At 41.7% G+C, this 18,627-nt stretch overlaps 1 protein-coding gene and 1 long non-coding RNA gene across 2 annotated transcripts; one reads left to right on the forward strand and one right to left on the reverse strand.

Annotated features, from left to right (window-relative positions):
- Positions 1–1,740: 1,740 nt before the first annotated feature.
- On the forward strand, positions 1,741–2,585 carry LOC124880636. Its single transcript, XR_007041393.1, has 2 exons — positions 1,741–2,118; positions 2,444–2,585. It is a non-coding gene; the product is annotated as an uncharacterized LOC124880636 (long non-coding RNA).
- Positions 2,586–13,579, reverse strand: LOC124880612 (hyaluronan and proteoglycan link protein 4-like). Its single transcript, XM_047385887.1, has 3 exons — positions 13,306–13,579; positions 12,432–12,770; positions 2,586–3,348 (listed from the first exon to the last, which is right to left on the reverse strand). The coding sequence occupies exons 1-3, from the start codon at positions 13,370–13,372 to the stop codon at positions 3,149–3,151; spliced, it is 606 nt and encodes a 201-aa protein (XP_047241843.1). The 5' UTR covers positions 13,373–13,579; the 3' UTR covers positions 2,586–3,148.
- Positions 13,580–18,627: the final 5,048 nt, after the last annotated feature.

The raw sequence follows: 18,627 nt of genomic DNA on the forward strand, positions 1-18,627 counted from the left end.
TACAATCAACTGTTTCTAAAACAAGCATAGAGAATATCAGGACTGTTTATACATGTGGAGCAAACTGAACGTAGAGAAACTAAATTAACCAGTAGAAACCAGCACGAACCAGCTGAACATAAAAACCAAAATGTGCTTATTTGAACACATGTAGAGTTGCAGAAGCTGTCAGAGCAGAAACAGGGTTTGTTTCCAACCACAGTCTCTGGGGTAACAGACAGGAAATACCTGCAGAAGCTAAACTGAACCACTTCCTGTCAGATAAGCTGCTTTTACTGCCTGAAATGTCTGTCTGTCAGTGTGGAGAGAATAAAATCCAGAAAGTTTAAAATGTATTGAAATAAAAAAATTAAAAGACAACATAGATCCTACTTTATTCTATTGAGGTTTAATGTGGTGGTGGTGGGGGGGCAGTAAACCCTGGACAGCTGGTGGGTCAGTCACAAACATCAACCACACATCAATCATCTTCTAATCAGTTCATGTATTGTTGTACTCAAAGCACAATCTGTTATTTTCTCCATAGTTTTATTTTAAAATCTTCCTGCTTCATGTACCTCATGTGGAGGTTTCGCAAAGTCTTCAGTGAAGAGAAAACCACATCAGAGAAGATAGGAGGGATCATTTCAGAAGAAACCAGTTCATCACAGATTTGAATGATTATTGTTAAGATGACGATGGAAACATCCTTACTTTGTCTGCTGGGTGAGTAAATATGTTTTATTAGTCAGGATTAGGATTTTATAATAACACACAGCTCATATAAGCAGATCGGTGCCTGTCTTTGACTTCTAGTGAACAGGAAGTTGTTGGTGAAAATGCTCTGAAGACCAGCAGATACTCAGTTTATGTGTTTGATGTTTTACTGAATATAAAACCTTAAACTATAACTTGACCATCTTCTCTCCTCAGGTCTGACCTCGCTGCTGTGCTGCTCAACACACCAAGATCAGTAAATGTTAATGCAGTTTAAAAACTCAATGAAAGTAAATGAGATGAAGTGAGAAAACTGTAAATAAAACTAAGGAGCAGCTTCACATGGAGTTGAACCAACTATTAGGATGAGGGACTGGTTTTATTGGTACCTTTCATGTTAACTCTGCATCTTTCTGGTTCTGTGGAGATGTTTCTTCTGGTAACAACAAGCAAATGAATTGAAGGACAGACGGCTTAATCTTCAGTTTTCTTCCTCTAAGTGGACATGCAGAGAAGCTCCAGGCTTCGATGGTTAAACAGGAACTTTGTTGTCATAAGTCTCTGAAGACAGTAGTTTCAAGCAACTATTAAGGATGAGGGACTGATTTTATTGGTACATTTCATGTTAACTTTGCATCTTTTATTGATTCTGTGGACATTTATTATGGCGTCACGTTGCTTCCAAAAATCAGAGGATTATTAAGCGATCACAACAGTGCATCTTTTAATCGAGAGCGCGCATAGCTCTGATCACGGGCGTGGACCTTTATTTGAGAGTCTTTGAACGCATCACGGCGAGCAGTAAAACACCATCGGTTCGCTCTCTCAGAAAAATGACGCTCTCTCTCTGTTTAGTGGCGTATTTATCAGTTGGGGGCAGAAACTCTTCTGTTTGATCGGGTCAGAACCTTTTATTCGGTGGTGACTGGACTTTATCTGCGTGTCCGGGTCATGAAACACTTGGACTATGTTGTGTACTTGTACCTTCTCCATATCTACCAGGAATAGGAGAGTTTGTCCGGCTTCTACTCGCAGGAGAGGAAGTGTTTCCGTTCAAATCTGCCTTTTAAAACCCACAGATAATGAACTAAATGGCTTTCCATACCAGCGAGGCTACGTAACTCAGCGTCAGCGTCGGTGACGCAGAGAATGAGGAGAGAGTTTTCGTCCAGTTTTTGTCAAATTTAGCCATAAAAAGTAGAGAAGCGACGCAGCAAAGACAGAAATCAGTCACGACGATCCAATAAAATGAATAAATGAAGAACATTAACTGTGAAAAAGTATTAATACTACCTTATTGGAGGGGCGGGGCGGTAATGGTAGATGACCATATAAGGACTTCCTTTGGATCAGCGCGGAGCTCTGGCAAACATTGATCCACAGAAGAGGCTTTCTCCAACAGAAATGATCCATTTGAAGCCGGTAAGTTTGTGTTTTATTATTATTATATTTTTATACACAGGAATGAGTGTAAATGTATTTAATGCTTGCAGTGTCGAGCATCATCTGCGCTAATTTCTGCTCCCATATAGAACATGTAGAGTTGATTATCTGATATGTTGCCATAAAACTGTAATTATTAAGCAACTTATTACAACAGAGCTTAAAGCAATGACACTGAAAACAGACGACTCATCATGTAGCTACAGTCTAGTCTGGTCAAAGTTGTTGTTGTGAGATTAAGAAAATGATTTTCAGTTATTAAATTATAAATAATAATAATAATAAATGTCATTTATTTTTCTAGATGATTCAGAGCTGCTCCTAGAAAGCAGAAACCTGCCTGCAGCAAGAATAACAAGAGATGCTGATAATAAGTCAATAATTCAGATATCAAATGTAAACACTTTGTGTTTTTGTTTTTTAATAAATGTTTAGTTTGGAATAAATCATGTTATTGAGTTTTTATTTTAGTTTATGTAAAACTGGGTGAAAACAGAAAGAGACACAATGTACAATATTACTATATCTATAGTATTTTCATTACTTTACTGAAGTTGAGACTTAGTCAAACCAGTTTAAGCCTCAAAATAATTCATTCAAATGATTAAAGACGGCTGCTGGAACATTTAACAAAGAAAACATCTAAAAGTCTGAAGCTGTCAGAAACTCCTGACCTTCATCAAGTTGAACCTCAAACTCTGCAGCTCAGCTTGATTCAGGTTTAGAGAAGAATGTAGTAACGGGTCTCCACTGTTCAGGTCCAGCTTGGAACGGGTTCTAGAACAAATCTGTAACAGGTTGGTTTGGTTCTGCTGGAAGACAGAAACTGTTGGTACCAGTGTTTGGGTTCCTCTCAGCTGGTTGGTGATGGAGATGATGAGGTTGGTCCTCATGAGGAGGAAATAGACGACTAACCACTGAGATGTTTCTCATCAGCATCAAGTTCTTTAGGAAGGTTTGTCTCCTCTGGTTCTACAGATCTTCCATCATCCAGCAGGTCAACATGGACTCACGGGTCAGCTGCTCCGTTGTGAGACATTAAAGTCCTGTGAGGTCCAGCTGGTTCTTCAGGAGGCTGGTTTGGTTTAAAACATGAAGTTTTTTTATAGATCAACCAACCAGCAGCAGCAACAACAGCAATAATTATACCAACTGACAGACCGACCCCCAGCCCAACAGCTCCATCTTTGTTGCCTCCATCCGGGTCACCTGCAGAACAGAACCAGGTGTTAGTATAATCTATCAGGTAGGAGATGTCTGAAGAACATCATCTCCTGCTCTCAGACCAGCTGCTTTCTACAGAGTCTCATCATCAACATCTTGAGGAAACATCTGACCAGTGGGGCGCTCTAGAAAACTGGTGATGTGAAAACTCTGAGTTTGGGAAAATTCTGGATTTCATGTTTAAAAAAGGAAAGTTAAACTCTGAGTTTATCACCATGGTAACAAGATCTGAGTAGAGTTTCTACTGGCCCACATGAAGTTCTGTCCCACATGGATTTATATTCCTAAAGTCGGGTTCAGGTCAGAGCAGAATTATTCTGTAATATCTGGAGGAACATTTCTTGACCTAAACTGGACGTAACGTCATTCCCACATATTTTTATTTGTTGCCAAAGCTTTCAAATTATTCTCTGTTGTGCAGCAGTGATGTTGTTCTACCATCAATAATTATTAATAAGTGGGCTAAGGCTGAATAAAACAATGGTGGGTGCAGGTTTACAGGTGTGTGTGTTTATGAAGGCTAACTAGCCAGCAAGACGGTGAATGAAGTGAGAGGTTTGCACCCAGGATGGCGAACGCCGCCACGACGTGACTTTACACAGAGAAACTGGCGTCAAGTTGAACAAAGGTCAATGGTTGTAGTTGGTGTTAGCAGCCCAGAGAAAAGGGACACGATCTTGTGAGTCTTTTGGTGCCGTGTTCCCACATGTACAGGAATAAAGGTGTGGATGTATGAGTGTGGCGCTATGGCGGCTAACTGGCTAACAGCTAAGCTAGCAGAGAGAGATGTGCAATAAAAAAGCTGGCAGTTAGCTGTAGCAGCCAGGAAAAAAGACTAAATCTAGCTGGTCGCTAGAAGCTGTGCCACTGTTTGTGGTAAGACGAGGAAAAGGAACCCAGACCCGGCCGGGATAAGATCCCCGCCCAGCGGCGAGGGTTTTCAACTCTAATAATCTAATGCAGAGCAAAAAGAAACAGCTTGGAGCATCAGGCTCAGCGGTCTGCTGACAAGCTGGAAGAGTTTAAACACAAGCAAAGGAAACTGGATGAAATAACAGCTATTCTGTTCTATCCTAAGGGCAATTTAGAGAGAACAATTAACCTAACAGGCATGTCTTTGGACTGTGGGAGGAAGCCGGAGTACCTGGTGAGAGCCCACGCATGCACGGGGAGAACATGCAAATACAAAGTAATGAGCTGATTTTAGAAACAATTCATAAACTAAATGTTTTATTGAATTGGTCGTGTACTTATTAAACTAAGTGTAATGTGCTGAAAAGGTTATGATCTGTAATTATTAAGACAAGAGGAAGACACTGCAACGTCTTGACTTTATTAATGACACAAATGAAGAGGGAAGCTGCTCTGGGTGGTGAAGCCAACGCCTCAATGGCAACAGAACAAAAGAGGAACGGGTCAGTCAGAAACTTTTCTAAAACTAGGAGATAGAGAGATGTCACAAGTTTGAAAACACTGAGCTGGTCCAGCAGTACGTGACTCCAACGGCATAACGATTTTTAATATGAATGTGTATTTAAAGTAATAAGGGGGTCATTAGGAAACTAACAACCAGTCACAGGTGTCCACATACAGAAGAGGAGTGAAGGCTCCTCGTCCCGCTGGTTTTAGGGTCTATACTAAGAGTTGGTTGTTCTCTGCAGAGTTTTCAGTCGACATCGTGGACAGAGATTGTGACAGGATTAGAAGGAAGAACCCAGCAGATGTTTTAGTATCAGATCCTCAATAGTGACTGAAGTTCTGCATCGAAGGTTCAGTCCTTGAGTCTGAAGAGTTGAAGTCCTAGAAGTAGACATCTTCTCAGATCTGCTGGACCCACTGTGGTGGCTGAAGAACCTGGTTGGAGGATTTTTGGTATCTGGAAATCTTTCTGGATTACTGTTTCTACATAATTGTAAAACAAATTACAGATTTTTCTGGATTACTGGGTTTTAAATCAGTCAGAATTACTAAACTTTCAGATTAGAGTTTCAGATTGACGTTATATGATTTTATTTTTCTGGATTACGGGTTTTTCCATCCTTTTAAAATGATTTATGACAAAACAAGGATTATGAGCACCAACTTTATCAGTAATCAGGATTCTGGATTGCACCTCGCCTCTCATCCAAGGATCCAAACTGTTGCCACATGGGACCAAAATATAATTATGAAAGCGTCTATCTGTCCTAATATCAAAATATTACATCAACATTTCCTCAGCCTCAGCTTTCAGGGACAGATAGTTTTAACATGATGGGTTTTTGTGAGTTTCTTGGTCTTTTCTGTGCTGATTAATTAAGCTGTTGCTGATCACACCAAAGCTCTGCTATTAATAAGCAATTATAACCATTAGAGATGCTGTGGACATTTAATTATTGACCCACTGATGTGATTTCTGTTTACGATGGTGGTAAAAGGTTTTGGTGCATAGTTCAAAGAATCTTTGGAGGTTTTTATAGGTTGCTTTAAGCCAAAGCCTCTGAAAACAACACCCTGGGGTTTAAGGGACATATGACTTTTTTAGCCCTTAAATACATTTGTTGTGAACTTGGAGGCTGTAGGAGGGTAGAAAAGTTAAATTTAGTCTCTCCAGGTGCTGCAGAAATATCTTTATATTCTGTTTGAGTCATATTTTTCAGTCCATTCAGTTTTCTCTATCATCTGTAAAATATTTAAACTGTTATGTCACAGTATTTGCTGCTGAACAACTAAACAAGTTCTTGCCGTTTTATTTTTCCTACACCTTTTATATCTTTTATATTTATTAACACCCAAATATGTTCAAATCTTTTCTCTCAAAAATATATTTCAAATTATTTTACCATCCTTTTATTTCTTAAGCACCAACATATTTTCTCTTCTAATATATTCTGGTTGCATTTTTTTTATCCAACAGATTTCCCTGAGCCCATTTATTTCCCTCTGTCTTTTTTACTTTCCTTGATCGCTTTATCGTCTTCTCCTCCTCAACATGCAGCTGGTAATGTAAATACAAAGGGGGCGGGACTGAGGCGGTCTCTGGAACAGCGTCACTACGTCAGCTTCTCTCCTATTGGCTGAAGTCAAGCCTTTAGGACGTAGCTGCTGAGTTCTGAAAAGGAGCTAGCAGAAACGGCTAACTTCTGTCATGTTGCTGAAGAAGTCAGGAATGTTGTGGATTTGGTGGTAGATGGCGCTGTTAGTCGGGATAGTTTACTGTATCCTGTTGATTCTAACTGAAAGAATCCTTCAGTTTGTCAAAGTACTAAGAGGAAGTCACCTTTACGCACCCGCTTTCAAAATAAAAGCATAACGGACTGTTTTCACAATCTAGAGGAAACATATTTTAAAAACTTCAACGTTGAATTAGCATCTTCAGACATTTACAATGATACTTTCTGAATAATATTCAGAAACACATTTGTCAAAAATAAAACCTGGTAAATATGGAAAATAACAATCACCATATTGATAATCAGCAGTTTTGTATTGTTTTTGCTGTTTTTGTCGTGGGGAGCACATGATCCAAATGCATTCAGTGACGTTCTTGGAGCTAGCGTTAGCTAACATGTTAACTATGTTGAGGCCTTGATTACAAGACGTGTTCATTCATATTATGGCAGCATTCATATTTTTAAAAGGAATCTGACATGTAATTTGTGATAAAATATTGTCAGTAAAAGTAATAAAATAATAACATATTTTAATCAATTTGGGAATAAAACGTTTCTGCACCGCTGCACTCTGCTATCAAACTACAAAAATGGTCGAAAGTGGTGGAGTGCGAAGGCTCTTCGGCCTTAAGGGGGGCTGGGTGTGAAGTGCCTCAGTTGTGTTTAAGCTCAATTGTAGGAGGATCTATGCTTAGATTCTCATCCTGCAGGGACTAAGAAAGCAGGATGTACATGGTTGGTCTCAGTTTTAGGTCACCGGAGGCCCAAAGCAGCGGACCTTACTTCACTTTGGATCCAAGATTCTTCTTGAAGGTTACAAAGAAGTAAGTAAGTCTTTCATTCAACCAGAAAACGCTCCTGCATGGTTTCAGCAGCACTCTGCACTTCTTAACATGAAAAATATCCCTGAATGATATGAAGGAGTTCCTGGTATGAGGAAGTCCTTGTCTCTGTCCTGTCATGGAGGATCCCACCTTCCTAGGAGCTTTCTCAACCAATGGGTTTATTTCACCCCCAGGTGTGGAATGCTGTGCATTCTGGGATGCAGAGTTCTTCACATGTTCCTCTGTTCTCTGGTCTGAAACCCGCCTTAGTCCTTTGTTCTCTGATGGCTTGGCCCAACATCCTTAATAAGTCTCATTAATTTTCTTATACAGCGCAGACAAGCGCTCAAATCACAATATTTATTTATTTATTTTTTTGCAAATGGGAGCTTCTTGTTAATATTTGTGAAGCTGAAAACATTTCAAGGCAACAGGAAGTTGAGTCATGAGAAAAGTCTGAAACTGAAACATTTTTTCCACCTCATACTGTCTGTTCCTTGGGTAAAAAACCCACTGATTTTATACAAGTGAAATGTTGGTGATGTAAAAATCACTAATTAGACAAAGACATTATTTGTCTAATTTTGTAACTTTTCAATTCAATTCAAAAATACTTTATTAATCCCAAAGGGAAACTAAATGTTGTTGTAGCTCATTATGAAGGTTTCTTCAAAGAGTCGTTGTAGATGCTGATGGCTGTGGGCAGGAAGGATCTCCTGTAGGTCCGTCTTACAGCAGATCTGAAGAAGCCTCTGACTGAAGACACTCTGTTGTTGTAGGACAGTCTCATGTAGAGGATGCTCAGGGTTCTCCATGATGTTCTTCATTTTATGAAGACTCCTTCTTTCCACAATGATCTCCAGAGGTTCCAGAGGAGTCCCCAGAACAGAACCAGCCTTCTTTCTTAGCTTGTTGAGTTTTTTTAAGTCCCTGACTCTGATGCTGCTTCCCCAGCAGATGATGGCAGAAGAGATCAGACTCTCCACAACAGACTTATAGAAGATATGCAGCATCTTGCTGCAAACACCAAAGGACCTAAGCTTCCTCAAGAAGTACAGTCTGCTCTGTCCCTTCTTGTAGATGGCTTCACAGTTGCATCTCCACCACAGTCTTTTGTCCAGTTGAACACCGAGGTATTTATACTCCTCCACCACCTCCACTTCTTCTCCCATGATGGAAATAGTTTTTGACTTATTCCTGTTTCTCTTAAAATCTACAATCATCTCCTTTGTTTTAGTCACGTTCAAGATGAGATGATTGTTTCCACACCATGCCACAAAGTGGTCCACCACCTTCCTGTAGTCATCTTCTTGTCCATCTCTGATCCACCCCACAACTGCAGAATCATCCGAGTATTTCTGCAGATGACAGGAGTCTGTCTTGTACTGGAAGTCTGAGGTGTACAGAGTGAAAAGGAATGGTGAGAGTACCGTCCCCTGTGGTGCTCCTGTGCTGCTGACTACCTGGTTGGACTCATAACCCTTCAGTCTCACAAACTGTGGTCTGTTTGTCAAGTAGTCTTTGATCCAGGAGATTGTTGAGGCCTCCACCTGAGTCTTCTGGAGTTTCTGACAAAGTAAATCAGGTTGAATTGTGTTAAATGTTCTGGAGAAATCAAAGAACATGATCCTCACAGAGCTGCTGGCTTTGTCCAGATGACAGTGGGTTTGGTGAAGCAGGTCTATGATGGCATCTTCAACTCCAACTCCACAGCGATAAGCAAACTGAAGGGGGTCCAGATGGTTCATTGTTTGCTTACTCAGGTGGGCCAACAGGAGCCTCTCTAGGACCTTCATGAAACATTTTGGAAGTCTTTGTACTGTACCAGAGTCCGGTGTAGGAGCCATAAATGAAATTAAGGTAATTTATTAGATATTTAATTGTTTGGATTTAGAATTGTTATTTTTGTTACTGTTTGTTTATCAATATGTAGGTCAACTAAATATGGGCGGAAATTTGGTGACTGGGCATATTAACCCCCCTGTCGGAGTGTCAAGGCAGGAGAGTGGGTGTGTGGGCCGCTGTATTTTTTGTTGACCGCTATCAGTCGAGATCATTTTGATTTGTGTTCGTTGAGTCGTATTCTTGGACACGTTACTCTAAGTTGTTTATTTTTTTCTTAATAAAGTCATTAAAAGGCATTTTTTTCGACCTCGGGATCTTTTTTTACGAGCGTGTCGGACAAGGAACGGCCCCACTTCAGCAACTTTGCGGCTTGTAGTTTGTCTCCTGAAGTCGCTGCAATATCCGGTTTCTGGAATGGACCACAGAACCGTACCCTGGCTCGGTTACAACTGCTGGTCTTGGCACAGCTTATCCACCTTATTTTCGAAAGCGGAAATAAATATTCGTCCAACTTCCGGTTTTGGGGCTCTTCCATTTCATTGATTTCCTCGGCTAAATAACATATGCTTGACGAAATTTGTGAACTACGTCGTGGGAACATTTCCAAAAATCACTAAAAAATCGAAACGGCAGGTCAGTGCCACGCCCTCAAACTATCCACGAGTGGGAAGATGATATGAACAAGTGGCCTCATATAACGTACAAAGACATTTTTAATTATTTTGTGATGTCACTTGGTGCCGATCGCTCCACAATACGTAATTACAAAAGTACAGAGGCATATCAGTACCTCCACAGTGGAAAAGTTGGAGAAAGTATTAATCAATAACAACAGCGACGACCTGACATTCAGGAAGATTGATGTGCAACCAAGCCAAAGCAAGTCTCACGTTCACTCTGCACGGATCCTGACTACATCAACCGGTATTACTGAGACGGCTTGGTTCTGCTGTGTTGCGGGTCAGGGGAAGTCCTGCAGTCATGCAGCGGCGATCATATGGAAGGTAGGAGGATTCGTCTCTTCATAACGTACTAACTGTGTTTACATGTACATAAATATTGGCAATAAAAGGCCGATCGAATAAAAAATGCGTCATGTAAACACGCTGATAGTGATATTATGGTCAGGTGGAATGAAATGGTATTCCTTATTGAGTAGGGGTGATTTATGCAGATCAATAATCCGATTAGCGTCCTTCTAATCACTGGTTCCGATTATGTCATTCGGACTGGGGCAAACTGAAGTAAATGAGCAGATATGTGGAGGACGGGGCAGCAGCGCCGGACAGCATAGAACCTTGAAGGATGTTTATTTTATTAATCTACAACTTTGAAGAAACCTGCATAATATGAGCTACAACAACATTTAATTTCCCTTTGAGATGATTAAAGTATTTTTGAATTGAACTGAATTAAATTTCCTCCTGCCCCCTCATCACAAGAACAGTAATAGCATGTCTTGCTGAGCCTGTAGCCTAATTATGAAAAGTAATAACACCTAAACCGCTCCCAGAACGTGGTGCAGGTCCATTCTATGCACTCCGAACATTCAGAACCAACACACCTCAACGTTTGTTTTTCTGTTGTTGTTTTTCTGCACAGGCAGAAGTACAACACGTCTGCTGTGGTTGTTTCTGGGAAATCTGACACCTCTGCATGCCAGAAAGCTTCTATCCTAAATGGATCCTGCTGCAAATAAACACACGTCATTGGATTATTTTATTGTATTATTAATGCTGCATTCAGATTACTATTTCTCTTTTAAACCGATCATAATTTATTCCAGTCAAGGTTTTTTTCCGCATGTAAACACCCACATTCAGCAATCGTACGCGGCCGATGATCATAAGAGTCCTGCTCCAGGTGAACCTTTCTTCTGATCAATTTTTATGACCGCCTCTTCCTACACAAACAGTCCTGGACTTTATCGAAGCCATAACAATGAGTTGGTTGTGAAGAAAACATGTTGTATTAGCCGCTACAGTAAAAGGAAGTCAGCTAGCCAGGGACCGGAAGTATCCGACCGGAAGTCTCGCACAAAAAACCGTCAACTCACTGTGTCCGTATTTCTGTTAAAAATAAGCAGGACAGGAACCCTGCAGCTGTTCGCTTGCAGTGTGAATGCGTGCTGGTCCCAGTGCATCAAAAGAAGGAAGAGAGGATGTGACGTAAGAGGACAGCATTTGAGGAGCAGCAGAAGTAGAGTAAAAACAAGGTAAGAGTCTGCAGGGAATCTGAAGACGAAAGAGTTTGTAAATGTCTCATAGGGCCACGAGTAGGAGTGAAGAGATGCAGGCGCACAGCTACATTTACAACGGAGAGATCAAACCAAGGACCAAAGTTACAAATTCCTCGACTATTTTCTGCTTCTCAAAGAAAGTTTAGACCATTTAAATGTCCTTCTACTAAACTGGCTGAGAGACGTTCACAACTTTCCAGAAGAATTTACGTTGGAGATACTTTAAAAAGGTGGAGGATCTACAAGGGCTCAAAGATGATGAAGAGTTGGCAAAGATTCTTCTAGGAGGTAAAAACTAAATTTATTTAGTAGCGAGTTATAACAAAAATCTTTTTAAAAAACACAAATAATGCTGTAGATAATTATAATATGCTGCATTTATGATGCTAGCTTGAATGCAGTGGAAGAAGAGGGAGGTGTTAGCTTGGTGATTAGAACAACGTTCAACCTTACGCTTCATCGGTCGATTGTTTTTATGCCGGATCAATGCGGTTATTCTCTGTATTCACACCGCTAGCCGTGCGCCTACACTCGTATATAGGAGGCGTGGCTTCCAGCTCCTTCAGGAGGGGAGGGGGAGCAGGGGCGGAGCTAAAGCAGTTAGATTTCAAAATGTCCTCTCTCTACCATCATTTAAGAGAAGTTATGGACTACAGCTTTAATGTGTCGACTATAAACCCAGGAGGACTCCACAGAACCCCACTGGAGGACAGAAGATGCTCCCTCAGAGTCAGACGTCACAGTAAAACTCCTGATTTCACTTCATTTAGAGTTTATAATATTAACTAATGACAGGCAGCTGCTGCAGTGGGCAGCGACTGCTAGGTTTATTTTCTTTCACATGAACTGTTACCATGGTGATATATTTAAACTTAGCCTTCTTTCTGGAAACCCTGAGGTTTTCCAAACTCAAGGTTAATATACTCAGAGTTTTCTGATTTTTCCATCTGACTTGAACAACCAAGAAGATGCTGAAACTGTTCTAGAGACAATTAAACAGCAACTCACCTGGAAGACGTACATCCAGGTTAATGATGATAATGGTCGTCCTGCTTTTTATCTCTGTCTGGACGACTCGACATTCATATGTTCCTCTGTCATCAGTCGTCACGTTCTTCAGAACCAAGGACACGTCTCCATCCTTCATCTGTCCCTCCTTCAGATTCACCCGGTTCTTATAAGATAGAAGCTGGTTTTCCAGACTAATCTGCTCATCTCTGTACAGAAAAACATAATCCGGTCCCAGATCAGTTCTGGTCCATTTTACAGCTATAACAGGTTTACTGTCAGGAGCTCTACATGGCAGAATGATGTCCTGTCCAGCTTCAGCTGTGATGTTTCTCTGATCTGCAGGAGAGGAAGCAGAGCAGAGAGGTTAAAGGTCATTTATTAAACTGCTGTTTACTAACTAAAGAAACCTAACGAGAAGATGCTGGCTTTTACATAAGATTGTTGGTGCTTTAGAGATCTCACATCAGTCTGAAGGCTATAGGACCACAACATGCTGGTATCAACACACAGTATAGAAAGAACTACATATCCCATGATGCAGTGTTTAAGCCAGTGTGGACATGAGAGTTGAACCATGTGAGGCTCCACAGATAATGTTGGGGTCACTGTTATAAAAACCAAACAGTCTGATACTTAAACAGACATTTCTCAATGGTTCATAGTCCTTCTCTTTGGTTTTATCTGTTCATCCATCTTAAATTCTTGTTAAACCCCGATTGACGTATTTACCAGCATTGCTGACGTCATCAAACAGCGACTAAGATCACTGATTTAAACATAGATGTTTCCATGAACAATCAGTGTAACAAGCTAGCTCCGGATCTCACATCAAAATCACTTTAAAACTGTAATGTTTGCTGCAGAACCTCACCTGTAGAGACAGGTGAGATGAAGATGATCAGAACCGACACCAGGGAGAACGTCGCTAAAGAATCCATTTCCTGGTTCTGATCCACCGCCCGACAGTTTCACGTATTTAGCTTAGATCGATATTATGATTTAAAGAAACAACAAGGGACCAAGAGTTTTAACTTAAAACACTAAAACTTCTTAGATTAGCTGTTTGTTAAACCATTTATTAATAAAATATCCACCGTTCAGAAACAGCGATAACTGAAATCTCGCTGCGACTATAGATACGGAAGAAGGCGGAGCTGAAAGGATGATATGGCAAGCCCGCCTAGCACATTATATCTGTTTGGGGATCAGTACAATAAATAAAAGCTGCAAGCAGCAATAGGCGACCCTCGCAGTTTAGCGCCTCTCCGGCTCTTGTTGCGACTCCGGGCATCCTGCACCTCCTCCTCCATGATGAAGCACATATTGATGCGGATCCGATGATGTAACAGGAACATATATCCATTTGAAATATTCTAGGGGGCACAGTAGATTAAAATTCAAATTTAATCCAATAGAGCTGTTTGGTGGTTGACTAGGATATTCATCTCTGGTTTAGAGCAGCATGCTTGTGATTTAGAGCTAATTGTATGTAAACGGCCAGATATGGAAGTCCGCCACTCTGCCAAGTTCAGCCAACAATCACTGTTCACAGCAAGATGTAACATCATGTTCTGTGTTATCAGAAACTGTTTTAAATCTGTATAAATCAGAGTGTCAAAGGAGGAGACCCATCTGTGAAACATGTGACCTCCAATCTAAGTGGGCGGGTCATAAGTGATCTCAGCAAATGAGCGAGTGAATGTGGTGAGTGCTGGTCTGAGATGAGTCAGAAAGTCTGGTACTGATGCGACTTTGTGTGTGGAAGTTATTAAAGTTTCATCTTTCATGGCGAGATGTTGAGACTTGGTCCTGCTCACATGCTTTCATGCAGCTGAAAGCTTTTGAAAACCTTTGATCTCAGTGGGAAGAGTAGCCATCTCACACTCCGAAAGCTGTCGGTTTAATTCCAGCTACTTCCTGTAACATTTTGATGTGCCCCTGGGCAAGGCACTTAACCTCAAATTGCCTCAAGTTGAATGTGTGCTCCTTTGACAGTGTGATAAGGTGAATGTGCCTCTAGTGTTAAGCACTTTGAGTGGTTGCTATGGCTGGAAAATTGCTGTATAAATTCAGTCCATTTACCATTTAAGACTATACTGAGGCATTTTGAAAGAAATGACTGGTGAATGGAGGATGCATGGCAAGACCATGGTCACATGGTTACTTAATGCTGAATTAATGAGATACAGGGGTTGGACAATGAAACTGAAACACCTGTCATTTTAGTGTGGGAGGTTTCATGGCTAAATTGGACCAGCCTGGTAGCCAGTCTTCAATGATTGCACATTGCACCAGTAAGAGCAGAGTGTGAAGGTTCAATTAGCAGGGTAAGAGCACAGTTTTACTCAAAATATTGAAATGCACCAACATTACGGGTGACATACCAGAGTTCAAAAGAGGACAAATTGTTGGTGCACGTCTTGCTGGCGCATCTGTGACCAAGACAGCAAGTCTTTGTGATGTATCAAGAGCCACGGTATCCATGGTAATGTCAGCATACCACCAAGAAGGACGAACCACATCCAACAGGATTAACTGTGGACGCAAGAGGAAGCTGTCTGAAAGGGATGTTCAGGTGCTAACCCGGATTGTATCCAAAAAACATAAAACCACGACTGCCCAAATCACGGCAGAATTAAATGTGCACCTCAACTCTCCTGTTTCCACCAGAACTGTCCGTCGGGAGCTCCACAGGGTCAATATACACGGCCGGGCTGCTATAGTCAAACCTTTGGTCACTCATGCCAATGCCAAACGTCGGTTTCAATGGTGCAAGGAGCGCAAATCTTGGGCTGTGGACAATGTGAAACATGTATTGTTCTCTGATGAGTCCACCTTTACTGTTTTCCCCACATCCAGGAGAGTTACGGTGTGGAGAAGCCCCAAAGAAGCGTACCACCCAGACTGTTGCATGACCAGAGTGAACCATTGGGGTGGATCAGTGATGGTTTGGGCTGCCATATCATGGCATTCCCTTGGTCCAATACTTGTGCCAGATGGGCGCATCACTGCCAAGGGCTACCGAACCATTCTTGAGGACCATGTGCATCCAATGGTTCAAACATTGTATCCTGAAGGCGGTGCCGTGTATCAGGATGACAGTGCACCAATACACACAGCAAGACTGGTGAAAGATTGGTTTGATGAACATGAAAGTGAAGTTGAACATCTCCCATGGCCTGCACAGTCACCAGATCTAAATATTATTGAGCCACTTTGGGGTGTTTTGGAGGAGCGAGTCAGGAAACGTTTTCCTCCACCAGTATCACGTAGTGACCTGGCCACTATCCTGCAAGAAGAATGGCTTAAAATCCCTCTGACCACTGTGCAGGACTTGTATATGTCATTCCCAAGACGAATTGATGCTGTATTGGCTGCAAAAGGAGGCCCTACACCATACTAATAAATTATTGTGGTCTAAAACCACAATAATAACCACAAAACTATATATATGTATATATATATATATATATATATATGTAATGTGTGTGTGTGTGTGTGTGTTAATTGATACTCTCATCTTTGGCCCCCTCAAGATCTCTCTCTCTCTCCGCAAAGGCCAAACTCAAACTAATTAAAACGTATCAGTATCTTACTTTACTGTAGGCAGAAATTAGAATCACTTGAGACAATGTAGAATATTTCAATTGTTAAAGAACTTCCATGTATGAAACAACAATAAATCATTTTCTGATGCATAACTTTTCATCTTCAGTTTCCGTGTTTTCTTTTGAACAAAGAAGTGATTGTTCTCTGCATTGTGGTCAAGTTTTGATCTAAATTAAAAATTCGGTTGTTTTCGCGGTTTTTATGTAAAAGTCTGTAGATGCTAAGTGATTTATTGTTTGTCCTGTCCTAATGCAAGCAGCGTTTTTTTATGTCTTTGCACCACCTGTGTAAAATCTCCAAGTCCATTAAATCGAACGCACCAATCTCCTTGGCAACCGCTCTGTTTTGGAGGTAAGTGCACATGCGCTCTCGTGTAGTGTCTGAAATCTCTGTTCATAAGCGGTGTTTTCGAGCTGTACTGTGTTGTTGTAATTCAGCAAAATAACATGAAACACAACTAGTTTCTCTCCCTTTGTTTTTAACTGGGGTATTTAGCAGCGAGCAGACAGACATTACGTTTTAAAGGCTGGCTGTTCACAAAAACCTCGAGCTCTGAGGGGAGAGAAGCAAAGCAAGAGCGTTGAGGATCCAGCATAGCAGAACAGTTCAGAAACTATTTGAAATGAGGGGAAAATAACTATATTTATAAACAGATTAAGTTGTGTTTTAGACTGCCTATTGGTAGCGGATCTGATCTTATTTGTGAGCTCGTAAGCTTTTGCAGCCGTAACAGGTTCTTAATGACGGCTACACCAGGGTATTGGAGAGGAGAGTCCGGCCGATAGTCGAACCCTGGCTTCAGGAGGAGCAGTGTGGTTTTCGTTCCGGCCGTGGAACACTGGACCAGCTCTATACCCTCTACAGGGTACTCGAGGGTTCATGGGAGTTTGCCCAACCGGTCCACATCTGTTTTGTGGACCTGGAGAAGGCATTCGACTGTGTCCCACATGGTGCCCTGTGGGGGGTGCTCCAGGAGTGTAGAATCGGGGGCCCTTTATTAGACCATCTGGTCTCTGTATAAGCAGAGCAGGGGTTTGGTCCGCCAAGGGCCGGAGGGGAGTCTGGTTTGGGGAGCAATGGATTTTGTCTCTTCTTTTTGCAGATGACATCGTCCTGCTGGCCCCTTCTAGCCAAGACCCACGGCATGTGCTGGGGTGGTTCGCAGCCAAGTGTGAAGCGGCTGGGATGAAGATCAGCTCCTCCAAGTCTGAGGCCATGGTTCTCAACCGGAAAAGGGTGGCTTGTCCTCTTCTGGTTGGAGGGGAGGTCCTGTCTCAAGTGGAGGAGTTTAAGTATCTCGGGGTCTTGTTCACGAGTGAGGGAAGAATGGAGCGGGAGATCGACAGACGGATTGGTGCAGCTGCAGCAGTAATTTGGGCACTGTGCCGGTCCGTTGTGGTGAAGAGAGAGCTGAGCCGAAAAGCGAAGCTCTCTATTTATCGGTCGGTCTACGTTCCTGCCCTCACCTATGAACATGAACTTTGGGTCATGAGCGAAAGACGCGATCCTGGATACAAGCAGCTGAAATGAGCTTCCTCCGTTGGGTGGCCGGGCACTCCCTTAGAGATAGGGTGAGGAGCTCGGCCATCCGGGAGGGGCTCGGAGTAGAGCTGCTGCTCCTCCACATCAAGAGGAGCCAGATGAGGTAGCTCGGGCATCTATACTGGATGCCTACTGGACGCCTTCCTCTGGAGGTGTTCCAGTCACGTCCCACCGGGAGGAGGCCCAGGGGACGGCCCAGGACACGCTGGAGGGACTATGTCTCTCGGCTGGCCTAGGAACGCCTTGGGTTCCCCCCGGAGGAGCTGGAGGCGGTGTCTGGGGAGAGGCACGTCTATTTATTCTGTAAATAAATAAATAATTAACAAGATGATCCCATTGCTGTTCTAAGTAATGATTTACAATGTTTCATAGTGTGTTCTATGTGTAATACATTTTAACTTAAATAGACTGTGTATTTATGAATCTGTTATTGGACCTACTTGATAATTACCCCATTCTTTCCTTTTTTTTAATAAAGTAGATGATGTTTTATTTACTGAATGGGTATGCTTTAGCTCCTTCTTCCATCATTCTATGTCTCTCTAAAACAGTATATAGCTTTTATGCTATTTAAAGTCAGTATTTTCCTACTAGCATAAGCTTAACATTGCACCTAAGGGTTCAATGTTAAGGATGAACTTAACACTGATTTGCAGGGAAGACTTTGAAGAAAATAATTGTGTTTTCTGTCTGGTTTTGTGCAGATTGATTGTGATGTCATAACGCTGATGGATGATGCAACTCTGGAAAATTACATCCCTTCCTATGGAGACCAAACTGCCCTCTTCAATTTCTGCAAAAGCAAACAAGCACTCTCAAAAAGAAAACAAGGACTTCTGCAGAAGCTTTGTGAGAAAATGAAAAACAAAAAGGAAAGTCCAAAGGAAAACACCTCACAAGACAGAACAAGACAGACAAAGAAACAAAAGCAAAATGAAATATTGAGATAGGATGGATAGACAGTGATGAAAAAATAACCAAACAGGTGAAAGCGAAGCAGGGAGATGGCACTAGAAAAATTCAAATGGTCACTGATGCTGAA

This window comes from Girardinichthys multiradiatus, chromosome 14, assembly GCF_021462225.1.
Source record: "Girardinichthys multiradiatus isolate DD_20200921_A chromosome 14, DD_fGirMul_XY1, whole genome shotgun sequence".
Classification (NCBI taxonomy): Eukaryota; Metazoa; Chordata; class Actinopteri; order Cyprinodontiformes; family Goodeidae; genus Girardinichthys; species Girardinichthys multiradiatus.